The sequence below is a fragment of the Phascolarctos cinereus genome, unplaced genomic scaffold (assembly GCF_003287225.1).
Source record: "Phascolarctos cinereus isolate Bilbo 61053 unplaced genomic scaffold, phaCin_HiC Scaffold_5;HRSCAF=322, whole genome shotgun sequence".
NCBI classification, from domain to species: Eukaryota; Metazoa; Chordata; class Mammalia; order Diprotodontia; family Phascolarctidae; genus Phascolarctos; species Phascolarctos cinereus.
This window is the reverse complement of record NW_027555958.1, coordinates 97068404-97089393: the sequence shown is the minus strand read 5'-3', so window position 1 is coordinate 97089393 and position 20990 is coordinate 97068404. Positions and strand designations below refer to the sequence as shown.

At 36.3% G+C, this 20990-nt stretch overlaps 1 protein-coding gene across 2 annotated transcripts in view; it reads right to left on the bottom strand.

The window, feature by feature from the left end:
- NOX3 (NADPH oxidase 3) overlaps positions 1–20990 on the bottom strand; it is a 96231-nt gene that overhangs the window by 16855 nt on the left and 58386 nt on the right. Inside the window, exons 11-12 of one of the 2 annotated variants that reach the window (XM_020986773.2) lie at positions 10813–10959; positions 4152–4276 (exon numbers count right to left, since the gene is read on the bottom strand). In XM_020986773.2, coding sequence (XP_020842432.1) covers positions 4152–4276; positions 10813–10959 — 272 coding nt within the window. Of the gene's footprint in view, positions 1–4151; positions 4277–4534; positions 4633–10812; positions 10960–20990 lie in introns of those variants that run through there. The other variant, XR_013487501.1, reaches the window with a different exon arrangement.

Sequence of the window (20990 nt, the reverse complement as noted above, 5' to 3'; positions counted from 1 at the left end):
GATACCAAGACCTTTTTCAAGAAGCTGAAGAAGTTTACATAGCTATTGGGCTGAAAGGCACTCAGCTTCATTAGAGTTTGTGAAAGGGCAAACAGACCTTTCTGACTAAAATGTTAGCAAAGACTGGGGGGAAATAAGATGACTACAGCAGGACGCAAGTTTCAGTCAAGTTTGTAGGAACAGGAAAGAATAATTAGAAATATAGACAAGAAGGCACAACATAGATAAATAAATAGATAACTGTTTAATCTCTGGAAACCAGAGCTCTGGTAAAAGATATCTCATCGTTGAAACTACTGGTTACCATTCGAGCCCTAATGCTTTCTAGCTTTATTACCTTGGGCAAGTCACTTAATTTCTGAGACTCATTTTCCTCATTTGTAAAATGGGGATGACATGGGCTTTTCTTAAAATTATAAGGCTATTATAAGCCTCAAATAAAACAATATACACAATATACTTTGCAAACCTTAAAGCACTATGTAAATATGAGCTAAAATGATTATTCAATAAGACTTTTAAAATAATCCTTTTCATGAGGGGTGAAAAATATATTTTGAAAACATTTCTACCTTCTGGAGCACAATTTGGAACTATACCCAAAGAAATATAAAACTATGCATACTCTTTGATCCAGCAATACCACTGCTAAGCCAATATCCAAAGACATCCAAAAAAGGGGAAAAAGATCTGTTTGTATAAAATTATTTTAGCAGCTCTTTTTGTGGTGGCCAAGAATTGGAAATCAAATGGATGCCCATGAATTGGGGAATGGATAAACAAACTGTGGTATAGGATTATAATGGAATATTATTGCAAAATATGACAAACAGGATTATTTCAGAAAAACCTGGGAAAGACCTACATGAACTGATGCATAGTGAAGTGAACAGAACCAGGAGAACACTGTACACAGTAACAACAATATTAGATGATGAAGAACTGCAAATAACTTAGGTCTTCTCAGCAATACAATGATCCAAGACAATCTCAAAAGACTAATGATGAAACGTACTATCTGCTTCTGGAGAAAGAACTGATAATTGTTTGAATACAGACTGAAGCATGCTATTTTTCATTTCCTTTCTTTAATTTTTTTCTTTTATTTGAGTCTTCTTGTACAAAATGACTAATATGGAAATGTTTTACATGATTGCACATGTATGACTTATACCTGATTGCTTACCATCTCAGAGAGGGGAGAGGGGAGAGATAGAATTGGGAACTCAGAACTTTAAATAAAAATGTAAAAAAAAATTTCCAGATTTCATGTGCTTTCCATTAAAGTTAACACATTTTAAAGCTAATAGGGGCTGCAATAAGGGCCAACTCTGTTATCAAAGCCATTGGTTAGGAGGAGAAGCACACTTAATCCTAAATAGTAAATACTTTCAAAAATTATATTTGGCTTTTAAATGCACTTTTATGCTTCTAAGTGAAAATTGGAGGTTCTAGGACTAAGCTTCAGACAAAATAATGGAGCTGAAAAATAAAGATTTTACCCAGGAAAGACTAGACTGCTTCTCCAACCTGTTCTGCTCCTCTTTCCTGTTGTCTACCTCATGCTGGAGTTAGACAAAATTGCATCTTAGCAATGATACAAAACAGCCTGGACAGGGCTCATACTCCATCACTTGTTTTCTTTCTCTGTCTCTGTCTCTGTCTCTGTCTCTCTCCCCCTCTATCTCTCTCTCCTTTTGTCTCTCTCTCCCCCTGCCCCCTCTCTCTTCTCTTTAGGTTCCTGGTTCACACTTTCCTGGGCAGGGAGATAATGAAATGTTTTTGTTTTAAGAGACTTCCCTACTGTGCTGCAGGCTGTGTGTAAGATAAGTTAGCAGAGATAATGTAAGATGTCAATAAGTGGCATTTCTAAGAGGTGTGGGTGATAATATCAACATGAGTTCTAAGCCAAGATTTTTATGTGGAAAAAAAAATGTCAAAAGCCTACAGTGTCAAAAATCCACTTGTGGATAATTGAGAGGTGACTATAAAATGCTTCTGCAATTGGTTATTTTTTCTGACTAAAAGTTGAAAATAATAAAACTAGAAGCCTGCTGTACCATCATAAAGTGGCATTATTATGCTAGTTTTTTTCCATCCCTATTCCTTCTATAGAAACTACATACTAAACAACCATTGCAGTTAGAACCTATTTATTTTCCCTCCAGCATGGCTCCTGTGCCCATCTTCCCCATTACTTGTCATCACCGTCACCTCTGTTCTTCCACATCAGCAACCTCCGAGTAATCTTCCACTTATTTCTGTGCCTTACTAACACCTGATTAGCTATAAATTCTGAAACTGATTTCCCCACATCTCCTTTATCAGCCCCCTTTCAACTCTATTCCCACTGTGATTGCATTAGGCCAGTTAACTTACTTGACAGCTCTCAACTGAAGAATCACAAATCCTATTTGGACAAATTTCCCACTTTAACCACTGTTCCTCTATAGTGCATCATCATCACAACTACTAAAATGGTCTTTTTAACCTACTACTTTGGCCAGACACCCCTCTGCCCCTCAAAGGTTGAAGAGGCTTCAAGGCTTAACTTGCCTTGTCTGTAAAATGAGGGGCTCTGAGGAAAGGACATTCAAAATTCTCTTTAATAATAAATCTCGTATCTATGAATTTCTTTACCTTTCCCGTTGGATATTCCTCTTTCTCACTGTAGCCTAGATTTTACCCTGTGACTCTATTTTATTAGCAAAGGCTTTGTTATTGCTGAATTTCTGCCTGGTCTCTTGATACCTTTTCCTTGTCCCGTCACAACCATCCAAGCCATTTCTCATCTATCATGAAATCTAAATAATTATTGAAATTCTCTATGGAGCTTTCTTAAATTGAATAGAAAAGAGTTGACTGCTTCTCTCTATCCTGAATTCTGAAGGTGCTTTTCAGCTTTTAAAACAAGACTATCCAGTTTGGCCATGGCACTATCAGAGTTCTTTTTTCCCTGTTCAACTGGTTCAAATGCTGTCTCTGGTATTTCCTATTGGTCTGATGTTAGACAAGTCACCAAACCTCCCTGGGCTTCATTTTCCTGAGAGAGTTGGACTAGAGGTTTCTTCCAGCTCTGTGATCTTATGATCCTTTGATCATATATACTCCTGAACTAATTAAATTAACTTTCCATTGACTTTTATGTGATAGTACACTGTCACATAAGGTAATACTCATGTATTACCTTAATGGTTTTATATTAGTGATGGAACATCATACTATGGAAAGGGGTTAGTGTCAATGGGTCTACAGGAGGACTAGTTGTCTCTTTGCATGGGACCTACCATAACATCATATACAGTAAAGACATTGAATACATACTTTCTGATGATGATGATGATAAAAATGACAATGAGGTCAATGACAACAATATGGTAAAACTAGGATGAGTTGAATAAAGAAAATCTGGCTCTATGGATTGTATTTACTACTAATTTAGCAGCAACACCTTTAATAGTTTCTTTGGAAATATTACATAATTACCTGCTAGGTCTGTTTACTCTGGAAATGAATTTTCCCCCCTTGCTATATCATGAAAGTTCTGGCCATATGCTTGATTATGAAAACTAGTTAATTTCTTGGAACAATTGGGAATTTCAGAGCATGATACTTTTATTTAAAAAACAAACACCTTACCCAATAATATACACCGAATGATTCAGAATTTCTGACTCACAGTACTCAAACAACAGTGACTGAACTGAGAGTGTCAAATGATGACCTATACTTCTTTGTCTGATACTAAGACTTTTCAAGCAAGAAGCTGCAGTTATGTTTTCAGCCCAACAAAAATGAATTCTCCAATTGAATAATTAAGGAACAATTGTATTCACTGGAGAATTCTTGAAGATATGTGCAGGGAAAGAAATATCTTTAAACTGAGGGTGTTTGAAGAATTACAGTTTGGACTGATACAGAGGGAAGAATTTTGAACTCGTCAAAAGAGTTTGGTGAATGTGAACTTTTTGACATCTTTAACTCTGACATTTTCTAATAAAGATGCAGTATTTACTCTCCAAGGAGAAAAATCTTGTTTAGAAACATTGACATACATTAGACAATTAATGTCCAGTGGCTTTCAACTTCAGGAGCAATGTAGATGTGTCCAGAGAGTGGCAGAAGATGCACAGTCAGTGAACTAACCTTACCTGGGGTGGTTGTAAGCCAGTTGTCTGAACTCATTGTTCCAGTTAGGTCTTCCATAGAATGTCTTCTGCTTTAGACCCGTAATTACATCAGTATTTTCATCCCAATGTAAAGCTATGTGGGCAGCCTAAAGTAAAAATCATAGCATGATATTATTATTTGGATAGACAATGAAAGGCTCCTATGTATAACACAAAGTTAGAGGATTGTTGATTTAATGAATTTCATGGGGTCATAGACATCAGACACCACTCAGCCCAACCCTTTTATTTTTTGGTCAAGGAAATTGAGGCCTAGGAACATTCAGTGAGTTGTCCAGGGTTACAGATGTACAGATGGTACATTTCAGAAACAGGATTTGAACATAAGTCCTCTGATTACATACCTAGTACCCCTTCCATTGTAGTATGTTTCAAAATGAGATTTAAAAAAATTAATCATTGTTAGGCATTCTCATAGGGAGGGACCGGACAGGGGAGACAATCAGAACTGAGTGGAAGTAAGCAGTAAAAGTTTCACTGTTAAATAGCTCAAATGAATGTTCTATATTCTCTGTCTCTATTTCCTCACAATCCATTCACTCAACTCCTTGCAATCTAACTCCCACCCCAACCACTACTGAAACTGCATACTTCTAATCAATATATCTGAATAGACCTGTTTGTGTGACTGACTTCTCTAAATCATTGAACATTGCTGATCACTCCTTTCTTCTTGAAACTCACTTTCATGACCCCATTATCCTGATTCTTGTCCTGCCATTCCTCTAGCTTTTCTGTTTCCTTCTGCTTTCTAAATATAAATATTCTCCAAGGCTTCTTCCAGGACTATCAGATCTCCTTCTCTCAATAGACTTGCTCCTTCAGAGATTCCATCCATTTTAGCTGTATCTATCATAAACATGTCTTCCAAAACTTTCTCTCTAGATTAGACAGCTCTCTCAACCACTAATCCTGTATCTCTACATGCTGGTCATTTGCCCTTTATTATCTCATTGTCAGTTCAAATCCATCAATGTGTCTAAAATGGAACTCATCTTTCCCTTTCAAAGCCAACTTCCTTTCTTGGCTTCCTTTTTTTTTTTTTTGTCAGTTCCCTCAGCCATTCAAGTTTGAAACTTGAGAGTCATCTTTGACCCTTTCTTCTTCTTCTTCTTCACTACATTGATTCAGTAATCTAGTGTCTAAGGCCGTGATGCTTCTGTCTTAATATTTCTTATGTCCATTATTTTCTTTCTATTCCCACTGATACCACCCTGGTTCAATTCCTCATGACCTTGTGCCTGTGGGTTCCTAAGTTATGTTCTTCCTCCAGTTTCTTCCTCCACCAATCTGTCCTTTATGCTGTCACTCAGCAAGCCTTTCTGAAATATTTCTTTCATCATATTATTACCATGTGTAAAATCTTCAAATTAACTCCACTGTTCACAAGGCAAAAGTCAAATACTTGTTGTTCAAGGCCCTTCAAAATCTGCTTTTCAACTTCTTCCAAATTTATCACTAATTATTCTCCGACATAATGTTTTGTTTTAGCCAGATTGGTTTACTGTTCTTCCAGAAATTTACCTTGTACACTCTTATACATATAGTTCTCCTTGTTAAATGCTTCTGTCTTCTACTCTAGCCCTCTCCTGTGAATACTATCCATCTTTAAAGGTTCTGCTCAATGCCTGTCTTCCCTGTGAAGGTTTCCCTTATCAGTCTAGATCATAATGTTCTCCTTCTTTTAGTCTATATTGCTTATCATGATCATTTGGCACTTGTATCTCATGACTGTCATGGGCAATGCCTTGTATAAAATCCAAATACACAATGGATTTCCCATTGACAGAGACATTCCACAGATGCTTCTGATTTCATGTGACATTATGGTGATTGTACTGAGATCCATGGCCATTTAAATGAGATTAGCCTTACCTTCCAAAAGAAGAAAAAAATAATGAATATTTTCTAAATTACGGCCTATCATTGTGAAGTAAATAGAATGGTATTTAAGTAAATATTATTTATATCAATACCATGAATACAATGGTATTTGTATTTGTTAATTTGTATTTGCTGATTGTTTTTGGTGATCAGTGTGCTTATATCCAGAACAGGCACAGGGAGCTTGGCCCAGAATTGAGTGGGAGGAGGTTGCAATGAATTACATTTGGAAAATTGTGCAATGATTTTGAAAATGCTGAGCTTCTTGTTTTGTTTTTTAACACCAACATTCTCAAGTGATCTAATGTAGCTGTGTATAATGGAATACAATAATCTCAGATAAATTACAGAAAAGACAGTCAACAAAAATTTATTAAGTGCTTTCTATAGTCCAGGAATATGCTTTTTGTGAATAGGGGTTGCTTCATTCATTTTATTTGTATTTCTAGCACCTAGCACCATAGCTGGCACATAACAGGTAAGTGCTTAACAAATACCTGATTGATTGATAGAGATAAAGGCAAAAATCTGTCCTCAAGGAGCTGGCATTTGAATGGAGAAGACAACTTGCAAATAAATAAATATATTCATCATACATACAGAGTAGATGGAAAATAACCTTAGAGGGGAAGGGTCTAACAGTTGGAAAACAAAAACAAATACAAAAACAATGGAAAGGCTCATGATGGGCATAGGAAGATTGCAGCAGGCTAGCAACAGTGTTTTTCATGTGAGAAATTGTTTAAAAACACCATCAAAAAAACTCCAATACCTCCAAATATAAAAAAAGCCAAATTCTCAAAATGAAATTAACTCAGCTTAACTTGAGTATAGCAAATAAGCTTTTGCTGTTTAGCAAAGACTGTTGATTGTGGTGTCAAAAAATCAAAATAAGGACTTTGGCTGCTCACATATAGAGAATTAGGAATAAAGGATTTACAGTTTAATTGTCCAGTCAATAAATCAATAAGCATTTGCACTGATATACACACAATATTAAAAGAATCAGAGGAGGTCTCCAGGATGTGTGGTGGATCTATAAGAGATTAGTGGACAATGCAGATAAGAATTGCATAGCTTGAGAATGTATAAATGAGCTGTAATCTGCATCCTACTTAAGGGAGTACCCAGGCCATCAAGCTAAATGATCAGTGAACTCCATTGACATATACGACCTTACATTTTTTTCTTATTTGTGTGTGTGTGTGTGTGTGTGTGTGTGTGTGTGTGTGTGTGTGTGTGTGTGTACATCTTATTCCAACTAGGTTTTTAAAATTACTCAAGGACAGGCTCATGCCATATTATTCCTCATGGTATCTAATGAAATGCCTTGTTTATAGCAGGTCCTCAATAAATATCAGGAGTTTGCTTGAGTTGTTTAAAAAATGAAGAGAAAATTTGAGATATAGATAAGAAGGTATATTTTGTAATGACTAGTTGCATTTGGTCAAACATTTGGGTTGTTTCATTTTATTTTTTTTTACTAAAGCAAAAACAAGGACTATTTTTTTTCTATTTCTTTATATCCACAGTATTTAGCTCAGTGCCTAGAACATAGCAAGCATATAACAAATGCTTGTTGACAGTCTGACTGAATTCACTATATGACTTAGCTGGCTAGTCAACTGAGTCAAAATGTCCAATTTAGCTTAGGACATATCCCCAGGTAGGGGTGTGTGTGTGTAAAGGTGCATATATATACACACGTATACACGCATGTGTATATATGTTTGTGTATATATGTGTATACATATATATTTAATTTAAAGGCAATTATAAAGGATGCTTATTTTAAAATTCTTCAGTGGGTAAATTAATACTGTGGATTGGTAATTTTCAAAACTTTTGCAAGACTTTTGTATAATTCTAATTTGTTATCAACAAGTCAATAAAAAGGTTGAACTCAGTTAAACAATCTAAATTCATGATTGTTTGACTTAGTAAAACCAGTTTCCATCCTGTCCAACCTTGTGTCAACCTAAGGTGCTTCCAATTTTATCAAGAATAAAAATGATCAAAACTTAATAATTTTAATTCACAGGCATACAGAAAATAAGCATTCACTATACAGCCATATTGTACTTTTGCAAGGGCTCTAGTAGTAGTGTCAAAAAGTCAGTTGATGAGACACTGTCATGATTCCAAAATAGCTGCTACTGTTAGACACAACTCCAATGTATTTAACTCCTAAAATCAATCAGTTGCCGATGTAGAATAGCGAGGCATTGAAAAGAACCAATTCCTAACCTACAGATTGTGGGCAGTTGGGTAAAGGGAAGTTGTGGAGGTTCATCAGTCCAATCAATGTATACACCAAGAGTTACCATTGTATTTTATCAATGAATAGAAATGAATAGTTCAACTACTGTCTTGTGGCAGTGTTTTAATTTAACATTAAAATCTTGTCATCATATTATAAAATGGTTTAGGATCACTGCTATAGAACATAAAGACCAACGTCGTGTCTGTACTAGTCTCTACCAAGAAGAGCCCTTATGTAAGCACAAGCTGTTATTCTATGAGAGGTAGCCTGGTATTCTGGAAATAGCGAAATACTTGGAGTCAAAGGGATGGGTTTTAGTTCCAGCTCATCTATTTAGTCACTGTGTGAGCTTAGGCAGGTTACTTTCCTTTTCTGGGTCTCAGTCCCTCATTTATAAAATAAGATTAATAGTATTTGCACTGCCTATCTCACAGGGGTTTTGTGAGAATCAAATGAGTTAATTATGTATGTAAAGCAGTGACTATGTAATTGTAAAGAACTCTAAAAATATGAAGGAGCTATATTATTGATCAAAAATCCCATTTATTCACATGCCACTTAAATGAAGGAGAAAAACTGTTTAGAAAAATGTGGTTAACATTATTTAACTCATCTCAAAGTGTGAAATTTGGCTTCCAATGAAATCTAACTTCAACATAATGCCAAGGAATCAAGATATTTAACTAGTGTTGCAAACAGACCATAAAAATTCATTTAGCTGTAGACCAGCAAGCAAACCTTCATTCATTTGCAGAAGCATAGAACCAAATTAAAGTGTTGCTCTGCAGGGCCAAACGAAGAGAGAGATGGAGAATCCATTTGCAAACGCAGTTATTAATGCAAATCTCCTTGGGTCTAACACACTTTACTTGGAAGTAAATATCAATACCACCTGCTGCAAAATACTGGTTGGAATAGCACAATCCATAATCTAGTAATTGGTTCATTGATAAGTCCCATTTAAAGAGAAAAAAAACCCAAAGTTTTATGATATAATATTCATCATTCGGCATTACCAACACTAAAAGACCACTATTGAAATAAAACCTTATATCATCTTTTGGCATCTATTCCATTTAGTAAAAATCAATACCTAGTGCTTTACAAATATATACACCACAGAATTTGCCTTCTTTTTTTTTTTTAAAAAGATTATTAACACATACAATTTATAAGAATTCTAAAGAGAGGGAATCCTCAATACTCTTTTCAATTAATTGAGTGTTTTTAATTATTCTCTGTTGAAGCTCTCACAGTTTGCAATCCATATCTTTGATGGTAAGCCTTTGGGAGTTTCCCATTGAAATCTATACAGTTAGCTCCCAGTATATTGCTATGCTCTCTAAAGGTGCTTAGGAAATCGGCAACAGTCCATTAGGAACATAGGGTCCAGTGTGTTTCTTGAAGTGAACAATGTAACCTCATGAGATAAATTTGATCCCATGTTTCCAAATTTGCTACTGCTTTCCGTTGAGTAACATTTCTTTTTCTTCTCAGGGAGTGTTTTCTGTAATCTTCCTTTACTTTTTCCTATTTCTAAGCAATGTGAGTTGTAAACTCTAGAATTCTCATAGTTTTAGTGTTTCTTTTAGCCCCTACCTTGTGTTTCTCTCTTCTTTTTAAAAACAAATATTGGCAATTATCTTTTAATGTCTTCAGATAATTATGCAGATGCAGTCATGCTTTATCTGGAACTGTGATTTTTATCCTAATGACCTCCACCAAGGCAGATCAACACTTGTTCTTCAGCCTCTCATCTTAGAGAGTTGCTTGAAGTACTGAAAGGTTGGAGATAGTTAGGTAGCTCAGTGGATAAGAGTACTGAACCTGGAGTCAGGAAGACCTGAGTTCACACCTGGCCTCAGACACTTACTAGTTGTGTGACCCTGGGCAAATGCTTAACCTCTGTTTGCCTTAGTACCCTGAAGAAGAAAATGGCAAACCATTCCAGTATCTTTGCCAAGAAAACCCCATGGACAGTATCGGCATGCTGTGGTCCACAGGATCATGACGAGTTGGACACAACTGAACAACAATTGAGAGGTGTCTTGTCCAGAGTCATGCAGCCAATTTGATGCAGAATTTGAACCTAAGTCTTCTTGATTTGGAGAATGGCTATCTACTTTTTTTGCCATATTACCTCTCTGTATATTTCCTTTTCTTCTTTTTTTTTTTGGATTATCAAGAAAATCAAGTAGGCATACTCAATTTCAGGTAGGAGTGTGCTGGAGCCAGCTCAAATCACCCCGGCCCATTTATTAAATTTTCAATGTGAGTACTTACACATTGGAAATAAGCAAACACTATAAACCGGGGCTTGATTTGTTATTTTGTAGATTGTTCAGACTCAAAAAAGTATTGAAGAAAATGTTAATAATGGAGATTAAACTTAAAAGTTTGTGTATGTTTCCCCCCCAGAGAACTGGTTATTAAATATTTACTAGCATACCACTGGTTTCAGGGTTTCATTAATACCTGATTTTCATCCCATCCAGTAAGAAATATATGATAACTCAGAAAATTGGTTTTCCCCTTCTCAGCCATCTGAGTTTCCAGCAAAAACAAAAGATCAGCAAACCACTCAAAGGCACATGGAGCTCTGCAAATCCAGTAGAAATAAACCTGTCAGGAAAAAAAAGGCAGGAAATCAGACAGGGAAGTCTTTTCATAATGCTCTTAGTAATTATCTATGCCTATAGCAGAAAACATATCCTTCTGTTCACATTTAGTCCACATTGGGATGTTTTGCAAATAATATGCTTCTCTGTGCCAATGTAGAAACAATCTCAGTGTGTCTGAATGCCTTTAGAAAAAAAAAACCCCAAACACTTCTCTTTTGAAAAAGCCAAGAATGAATTCAAGGAATGCCTAGGATTTGGGCTTTTACTAAGGTCTCTACATGAGGATCAATTTACTAAATTCAATCCTGTGCTTTTCCTGAACAAAGATTAATAATCATAACAAACTATGCAATGGCTTTGCAATGTTCCCAGATGGGGATAAAGCATTACACTAACTACCTTCATCTTTACTTATGACTTAAGCTCAGGATTTGAACTCAGTCCTCCAGAGAATCCCTACAGCTTGTGTATTAATCCACTTCACCAGCCAGATCCCTGAGATAGCAGAGGTTATGATAATCGTAGCTGCGAGCCTCAATGGACTGCATTTTCCCCTCAGCCAGACATAATCAGCATCCATGAAATCTAGTGGGTGGTGTATGTGCATGCATGTCTACTGCCATAATGCAACTCTCAATGTGGAAAGGTTTTTCTTTTTTCTTTTCTTCTATTTTTTAAAAAACTGTAGGCAAAACCTCTTCATTCAGTAAGTGCTATGGAACAAAATGTAGCATCAATATGCTGAAGTAAATGCTTAGTTTTTCTGCTATTAGTTTCAGATGAACACAGCCTACAGGGACACTGAGATATTGATTCCTTTCCCCTATCTCCTTTACACCTACACTTTCTCTTGGGTGCCTATCTTTTCAGTATCAACATTTTGGGACTGGAGGATCCCCGGACTTGAAGTAAGAAGACTTAGCTCCGAGTTCTGACTCTGGGTTAGTCACTTAGCCACTTTCTCATTTGTAAAATTCAGATGATAAGACTGTGCTGGGATTGTAAAGCTCAAATTATGTGAAGTTACTTTGTAATTGTAAAGCCCTATATAATGTAAGCTACTCTTTATCTTAAAAATATCTGGAGAACATTTAGCTATTATATCCATTCTTGATAAAAGAAACTACATTCTTTTAGATCAGTGTCAAACTCAGTCACACCCATTAGAATGTAGTTTCATTTCTTTTTGGTTTTGCCCTCAGTAGAAGAAGAAAATAACTACTCTATCAAGTGAATGAAATACCCACTCAGTTGCCCTTTTTTTCTCAAGTTTTATTATGTTAGCTGACACCCTGTTTATGGTGGCATTTTATCTTATACACCATGGTCATCACTTTGTGAATTACTATTCTTTATTTTTTTCACTCTGTAAAGGATATAATTTTTTAAAAGAAATTAAGTTTAGGTTTTCCTAATACAGCTCCAACTAGAAACTAAGTGCCCACTTATTAGAGAGAAGCTAAATAAATTATGGCATAAGAATGTAACAAAATATGCTGTAAGATGATGAAATGGTGAAATGAGATGGTGAAACAGTTTGAAAGGAATCTAGTGAGACCCTACGAACTGATGCAAATAGAAGTGAAGAAAACTAGTAGAACAATTTATAAAATGAAAACTTCTTAGAGATAACATCTTTAAAAGACTTTAGAATGCTAGTTAATACAATGAAAACCAAGTGTCCTGAGCACTGAAAATGAAACTTGCTGTAAGAGAGGTGATGGACTTAAAATGTAGAATTGGATGTAGTCAATGTGAGCATTTAACTTGCTGGATTGTGCATATTTGTTGTAGGGGTTTTGCATATTTTTGAGACAGTGGGGGCTAAGTGACTTGCCTAGGGTCACACAGCTAGCTAGTAAGTGGCTGAGGCTGGATTCGAACTCAGGTCCTCCTGACTGCAGAACCGGTGCTCTATCCACTGTGCCACCTAGCTACCCCTATATTTCTTTTTAAAAAATGTTTAGTGGGGAGGAAAGGGAGAGAGATATAAATAAATGCTTATAAAAATAAGTAAATAAATAAACATTTAAAAGGAAATTGGGAGAAATGATTTTTTTAAATCCCCCCAAAAAAGAGAAAGTCTAGAATGGCAAGTCAAACCATTGCTTTATATAGCACCAACAAAATAGAAAGAACCCTCAGGTGTCGTGAAAAGAGCGCCAAATTTGGAGTCAGAAGACCTGAATTCAAATCTTGATGTTGTCTCCAGTTACTTCCACAATTTCCTCTTGTTACTTTTTTTGAGCTTCTATTTCATTGTGTGAAAAATGAAATACTTGGTCCAAATGATCTCTAAAGTTTCTTCCAGCTTTGAATCCTATGATACTACGAATGTGCCAAGAGACATAAACATTTCAAATACTGTCCTAATCTTCTTTATTTAAAAAATACCCCAGCTTTTCCAAGATATTAAGACATATCAACTTTTTTTACCCAAATAGAAATAATTTTTATTTTCTTGTGGCTTAACCACTCTGTGTGTGTGTGCGTGTGTGTGTGTGTGTGTGTGTGTGTGTGTGTGTGCGTGTGTGTATGAGTGTGTGTTCCTAGGGTCCTCCAACCCTTTTTATTTTCTTTGCCTCCTCGCAATAGCTTGCTGTTTCTTCCTCTGTAAATGAGTGATGCAAAGCCGTCTGGGTGATGTTTGAGCTTGTTCAGTTCAAGAGGCAATGGAAAAAATTGAACAGACTCAGCAGAAGTGCTTCAGGCAGGAAAGGCAAAGTTGGATGTAGGAAAAGGGTATTTATTTGATTCTTTTAAATCTCCTCAATGGATAGGCAAAGCCAAGTGTGAAGAGGGATAATTGTTTCATAATACCTCCACATTTTGTCATGTATAATGCTCCATCAACAATGGATTGAGGACATGTGTATGTGTATACATAAATCTGTGATCTGTGACTTTCAAACTCCATTTTTTTTTATAAACACAACATCTGATCTGTAGGTTAAAAAAACCCAAAAGAATTCAGTGACATCAGAGTTCAGAGATATTTGGTATACATATGGAATAGTAGACTGCGAATCTAAAATTAGTATCAGTAAAATATCAGTAAAATAAAGAGGGACATTGACCTTTCAAAGGAATGACTCCATAGAAATTGGATTCTCAGTGTAGGTATTTCAAAACTACAAATTCAAATGCTACCTCCTATTGGAAGTCTTCCCTGATTACCCTAGTCGGTGACAATCCAAGCCTTCTACCCTTATATGGTACTTTGTTTCTTGACTTACTAAATGATTATGTCATATAATTATTGTGGAACAGCTAGGTATTCCTGGAATCAGGAAGATCTGAGTTCAAATGTGACTTCAGACACTTACAAGCAGTGTGACCCTGGGAATTTCACTTAACTTCTGCTTACCTCCATATCTTCATCTGTAAAATGAAGAAAATAATAATATCTAACTCCCAGGGTTGTTGTGAGGATCAAATGAGATAATAATTATAAAGTGCTTAGCATAGTACCTGGCAGGTAGTATGTGGTATGTAAATGTTAGCCATTATTGTTGTTATTACAGCTATATGTGCTTATGTCTTATCCTCTTACTAAATAATAAGCTTCTTGAGGGCTGGCCTATTTCTTATCGATATTTTCAATATTTTCCAGTGCTTTTGTAATACTTTTGTATACCATTTGCAATTAATAAATTATTATGATAAAATAAATTAATATGATATAACATAACATTTAAAATGTGATTTAACAGTATATGACTAAATATATTATGTCATGTCATATTATATCATATTATACCATATCATATTATTTCATGTCATATTATGATATTATATTACTTTATATTGTATCAAAGGGGAGAAAGAAGGATTTGGAGGAGGGAAAGTAGAAAGGAGAAGAAAGTAAGGTGAGGAAGAAAAAGTAGAAAGGGGTGAGGAAGAGAAGGAAGGGGCTAATTTCCTCACCCAAGACTTCCCAATAGCAATTAAATCTTAGGTTCAGTTCCTATTTTGATCTTATAAATATAATTTTATGTTATGTTATGATATGTATTGTATTATAGATGAATATCTGTGATCTTCTAAGTTAATTCCTTAGAATTGCAGGTGTTTTGGAAGCCTTGTTCAAGTCTTCCTGGATTCAGATCATTGTGAGCCTTAGATATCTCATTATTTCTGTAATAGTCTGGCAGTGACAACTGTATGCTTTCTGCATCAGCTGTATTTAATTGAACCGATAGGCTCTTTCTAGTTTTAAGTGAAGTGAAGGAACATTCTGTTTGCACTTGTTTGCTGATGCTTCCAAATCGCTATTTATTGGGCAAGGGATACATACAGCAACAACGTGCCATTTCTGTCTCCCTTCCTCTCCCTTTCCCAAGTCCACAAACTCCTGAACCCTGGGGTATTCAGAAGCAAAAATTTTGGCATTTTCATCAACTAGGAAATGACTCATTGCATCTCTGTTGCAAAATGACTCAGAACCATTTAAAAATATGATGTCTGCATAACATAGTCTTTTCTGTCGATGTTACTACTTCATATCTATTGTGAAAGTCAGATTTAGTTCTTCAAAGCTATATGTGGTCTGGAAACCAATGTTCATCAGAGATCAACTAATTTAACATACCTGAGCAAAGCTCCAATTTTTAAACCAAGTCACTTACTTCTTAAGAGGATGGAGGGCAGAGGGGAAGGAAGAGCTGTTTTTATTGTTAACACAGAACCATCAAATAGGGAGAAGGCCGTGACTGGCCTGGGGGTATAATTTTCAATATTAATGTTAATTAACTGATTAAATTAATTAATTCAATATTATTATTTGAGTATTGATACAGTTGAGGTACTCCACAGAACCTACATAATTTTACACTTTAAAATGACCCATCTTGTAAATGGAAACATTTAAAATAATTGGACAATATTTTATAGAAGTGAAATATTGTCTTAGTGATTACTTACTGAAGAAGGTCAAGATTTCTTAGCCTAGCATTCAAAACTCTTCACAAACTGACCCTAACCTACCTTACTCCACAGTATAGAATGCATTCTATGTTTTCCTGTTGCTGCTGTACTCTTTACTCATGCATTAAGAGGGACTTAGGTTCCAGAAAGAGATAACCACATTGTACTGAGCCCTGGTCAGATTTCATACCAAGTATTGTGTTCAGTTTCGGGCATCCTCCTTTAAGAAGGACAATGATAAACTGTGTCCAGAGCAAGGCAACCAGGATGGTGAAGAGCCCAGAGTTCATGACATGAGGCTTGATTGAAGGAGTTGAGCATATCATTTGTGTTCAAGTATTGGAAGGGCTGTTGTTTGGAAAAGATATTAGACTTTTTCCCTTTGGCCCCATGCAGCAGAGCCAAAAGTAATGGCTGGAAGTTATGAAGAGTCAGATTTAGGTTTGATGTCAAGAAAAACTTCCCAATCATTTAAGCTATCCAAAACCAGAATGGATTACCCAAGAAATAGTGGGTCCCCCCGCCTTGGAGGTTAGTAAGCAGAAGCTGGGTGATCACTTATTAGGCATATTATAGCAGAGGTTCCTTCATTTGGCAGATGGCTACAAAAATTCTTTCCAACTCTAAAATTCAGTGAGTCCATGACTGTGATATTTCCTATAACTGGCATCCTTTCCCCTTATCCCACTTCAGCCTTTTAAATTACTATTCAACATTCAAACCCCAGCTCAGACATTTTGTTCTCCATGAAGCTTTTTTTGAACTCTCCCATCTGGAAGTGATCTCTCCTTTCCAACAATTTTCATCATACTTTGTTCATATTTCTCCTATCATATTCTGTTTTTACTATCATTATTTGTGTATATGCCTTATTACTCCCTATTGGATTAAAAACTCCATGAGCGTAGGGGCCTTGCCATTCATTTTCATACCTTGCCTAATACCTGACATTCTTTCATTTTGTGAGCACAGAATGTTAAATGAATGAATGAAGATTTTTTTTCTTGAAGTTTCTCTAGAATTGCAGAGGGGGAAAACCCATAAAAATTCTGTCCTCTTGGCATCTGTATTTGAGTCTGCATTTTTATGGTGCCTGTGTCTCTTTCAAGGGGAGACTCACTCATCTAGAGCCAATGTATCACCAAGCTCCCGGTTAAAATGCTGTAATATGCTGCAGTAAGTCTAATATAAGCAAGTTTAGTAGTGTGGTTCATTCAGGCTTTGCTAGTGCGCTCTCAGGAGAATGCACAATGAATAGCTACAAGGTCCGGCTCCTGTTCTGAAAGAAAATTCTGATCACTAGATCCCAAGGAAGGTACAATGCCTCCTGACACAGAAAGAGTTCTGTATCTCTCTCTGTGAGCATGGACTGAAAACAAAACAAAACAAAAGTAACCTTTTTTTTTGGTCTGGAAAAATGAAAACTGAGAGGATATCTTTTTCATCACTGACATTTCCACAGCACTTAATGGTCTACAAAATACTATACATGCATTTGTCCTGTCAACAACTCTAGGTAGTGATATTACCCCAATTTCACAGATGAGAAAGCTGAGATTCAGAAAGGCTGTGACTTGTTCAGGGCCATACAACTAGGAAGTGACAATTTAAAATCTAAATTTAACGCATCAATTATGTTTAAGTGTTTGCTATGTGCAAGGCACTGTACTTGGCACTAAGGAGACAGACAAAAAAATTATACAATGTCTGCCTTTCCATTTACATGGGCAATATCCTGGTTTATCACCTCTTACCTGGACTATTGCATTAGTCTCATAATTCGTCTCCCTGAATCCAGCTTCTCCTCTATCCAATCCATCTTCTACTCAAATGTCAAACTGATATTCCTAGACTGTAGTCCTGACTGTGTCTTTCCTCTTCTTCAGTAAATTCAGTTAGTCTCTCTTGAATACAAACTCAGCAAATTCAGTTAGTCTCTCTTGAATACAAACTCCTCTGTTTGGCATTTAAAGCCATTCATAAACTGATTCTCAGATCTCTTTCCAGATTCGTTGAACTTTTCTTCTCCTAAAATACTCCATTCCAGGCAAACTTACTCATTTGTGGTTTCCTATACACCACCCACCTTTGCACAGGCTTTGCACTGTACTATGAATGCTTCCCTTGCCTTTCATCCTATCTCTGTCTCCAGGAATCTGTTTCTTTCCTACAAGGTTCATCTGAAGTTCAAAATATTCTTCCTGATTCTCCCAGTTTTTAGTGTTTCTCTCCAAATTAATTTTTATTCACTCATTTGTGTACATGTTGTGCCTCCCTCCTACCAGAACAAAACAAAGCAAAAAAGAATGTAAGCTCTTTGAGGGCAGAGACTGTTTTTTTCTGACACCAAGCACGCCACCTGGCACATAGCAGGTGCCCTATAAATCCTTATTGAATTGATTTAAGTTTCGTATACAATAGTAAGATATAAGCAAAGTCTTTAAAATCATGAATTTCCCCCCAGAAAGTTCTACTAGAACTTGGGAGATTACTATTGGACTTAAAGAAGAATTAGGATAAATAAAAGAAATGGGATCTTCACACTTAATGATACTATAGAATTCATTAGCTAGGGAGATGATAAAGACTGGGGCTTAGAAAAAGTTTAGCAAAGGCTTATTTTGGATGATTGATTGATAGCAGATTTAAAGGAAGATACACAGATATTTTAGGGGGGATCCTTCACACCTTTTGAGGCTGGTGTTAGGGAAGCAAATGGGCTTTTTCTCAGTTCCACTCAGATAATATTGAGCTCTCGCACCACTGAGCTGGCTTAGGATTTTTTGTTTGTTTATTTAATGTAATTGTCTTGATTCCAAGATTTTCTTTCTGACCTTACTCATACCACAGGTATTTCTCCCATAACTAGGGATCACTCCAATATACACATATATTTTAGCTCTTACAAATTGATTTCCGCTTATTTGGGTGATACTATATGGCTATAAGTTATGGAACATCATGCTCTCAGAATCGTTGAATTTCCAAGTCACCAGGGACTCCTGATTGAGAAACACCTCTGCAACACCCTCCAAAAGGGGTAATGGTATAGCGGGAAAAGTGTTGGATTTGGAGTCAGAGGACCTGGATTAAGATTCTGAGTTTGACATATCCTGCCCAAGTGACTGGACAAGTCATTTAACCTTTCCAGGCCTCAGTTTCTTCAATGGTAACATGAGGCAGATGGACGAAATGACCTTTAAGGTCTTTTTCGTCTTTAAATCTATAATCTCAGCTTCTTTCCTTTTCTCATGTCTAGGCTTCTCAATGTCTAATAGAGGTAGACTGCAATATCACACTGTACCAGCAGGTTCCACCTCCCCTTCTAGTTTAAGTATCCTTTAAGGCCAAACTTCCAGGTTCAATAAAGTAAATTAGTGCCCTGCCTTACTGAAAGTTTGAAGTTCAGTATAATAAACTCCCTTCAAATTATAAGGGCCCATACTTTGAAATGCAAAAGGTCACCTCTGCTAGAGCACACTGGGGTCAACTCAGCAAGTCTAAAATTCTCTGTGGCAAAGAGGCTTGTCCACAGGAAGGAGCCTCCCAGATGTGGCTTATTCTTTTGGGGGCTCTTAGAAGAGATAAAATTATAAAGTTGTTCTTCACTTTAAGCATGTATGACCTCGCATAGCCTTTCTCAATGGTCTTCAGTCCTTTTGACTTTTTTTTTCCCAATCATTAGCTTTAATATGAAGTTCTGGACATTGCTGACTGTGATTACATTTTAGCTGCACGGCTGCTTTGTTCCATGACCTGGGGTGAGACTTACTATGCCTCAGTTTATCCTAATTAAAGATAATCACATTTGCCACCTCCCTAATGAGGCAATTGTGAGGAAAAATGTACAGGCTAAAATGGTTTGAGGTCCTCCCATGAAAGATGCTAAGTACAGTATTATTATATGCATCTCCTAAAGAGGAGAATATAACCTGGACCACACCAACTCAATTTGCTACTGCACACATGATTAGTACAGATGATCCCTTCCAGCAGGAGGCAGAGCTCTGATGTGAGGGAAAAGGAGTATAAATAATTTCTCAGACCAAACAGATTAAATTAAAGACATTTTTCATTCATTACAAAAGAGAGAAAGTCCTCCCTTATTTTATTAATATATTTAAGTAGACCAAGGATTTTTGTCTTTCTTGGTCTCCTTTCCTGGCTCCCACTGGCCCCTGCTGCCTTTTTTATTTGAATTATCTGTTTATTAGATTAAGTTAGGAACCCAAAGGCCATTTTCCATGGAATGCATGATAAATAAATACCCATTATCACAATTATATATTATTAAACTGATGAAGGAAGATAATTTATGAAGAAACGTGATGGTCTCTTCCCCCCCCATAATCTATTGCACTTTAAAAACAAAACAAAATCATAGAATATGGCATATATACATATAAATGCAAATATACACATGCACGTACATATGTGGTTAGAGTAAAAAAGAAAGCATGACACTTTTTTTTTAGCTGTCGTGCTTCCAGTGACTCAAATGTCTTTAGTATTTTGGAAACCTCAAAAAGTAGTAATCCAATATACTGAAATCAAATCAGTCATCTCCCCTTTACCTCTCCTCTTTTTGTGTACCTCCCTCCCCCACCACCCACAATTTCATTTATGATTCTTGATGGCTCACATAAATAAACTGGCCCAAGTTTATTTCCAAGTGCTCTTTTCAAAAATTGAGCATGAAGCAGAATTAATCATATGTGTTAGACCAGAGTTGGAGGAATTTCTAATACCTACAGGGTACTTGTACCCCTTTGCTTTCCTCTTTTCTTCTGTAGCTTCCCACCATGCTTTTCAGTCACCTGTGTTTCTTTCCTTCGTCTCAAAGGAGCACGGCATTACCTCCCTGCTCTCATAAAATAGAATGTGGGCCCTTCTTGCGGCTGTTGAAAATGTCCTTTCAATAATATGGCAGCTTAATTTCACTTTCTCCATTGCAAGGCATCATTAGCTCCTCACTGGTTAGCATGTACTCTGTCCTTTGGGGCAGCCAAAAAGAAAATAGTTAGGAGTCCAAGGGCAGCTTCAAATACAGGGTACTATTACTAGACTCCAGGAAGGTGGCAGGCAGCCCATTTAATTTTCTCCTGA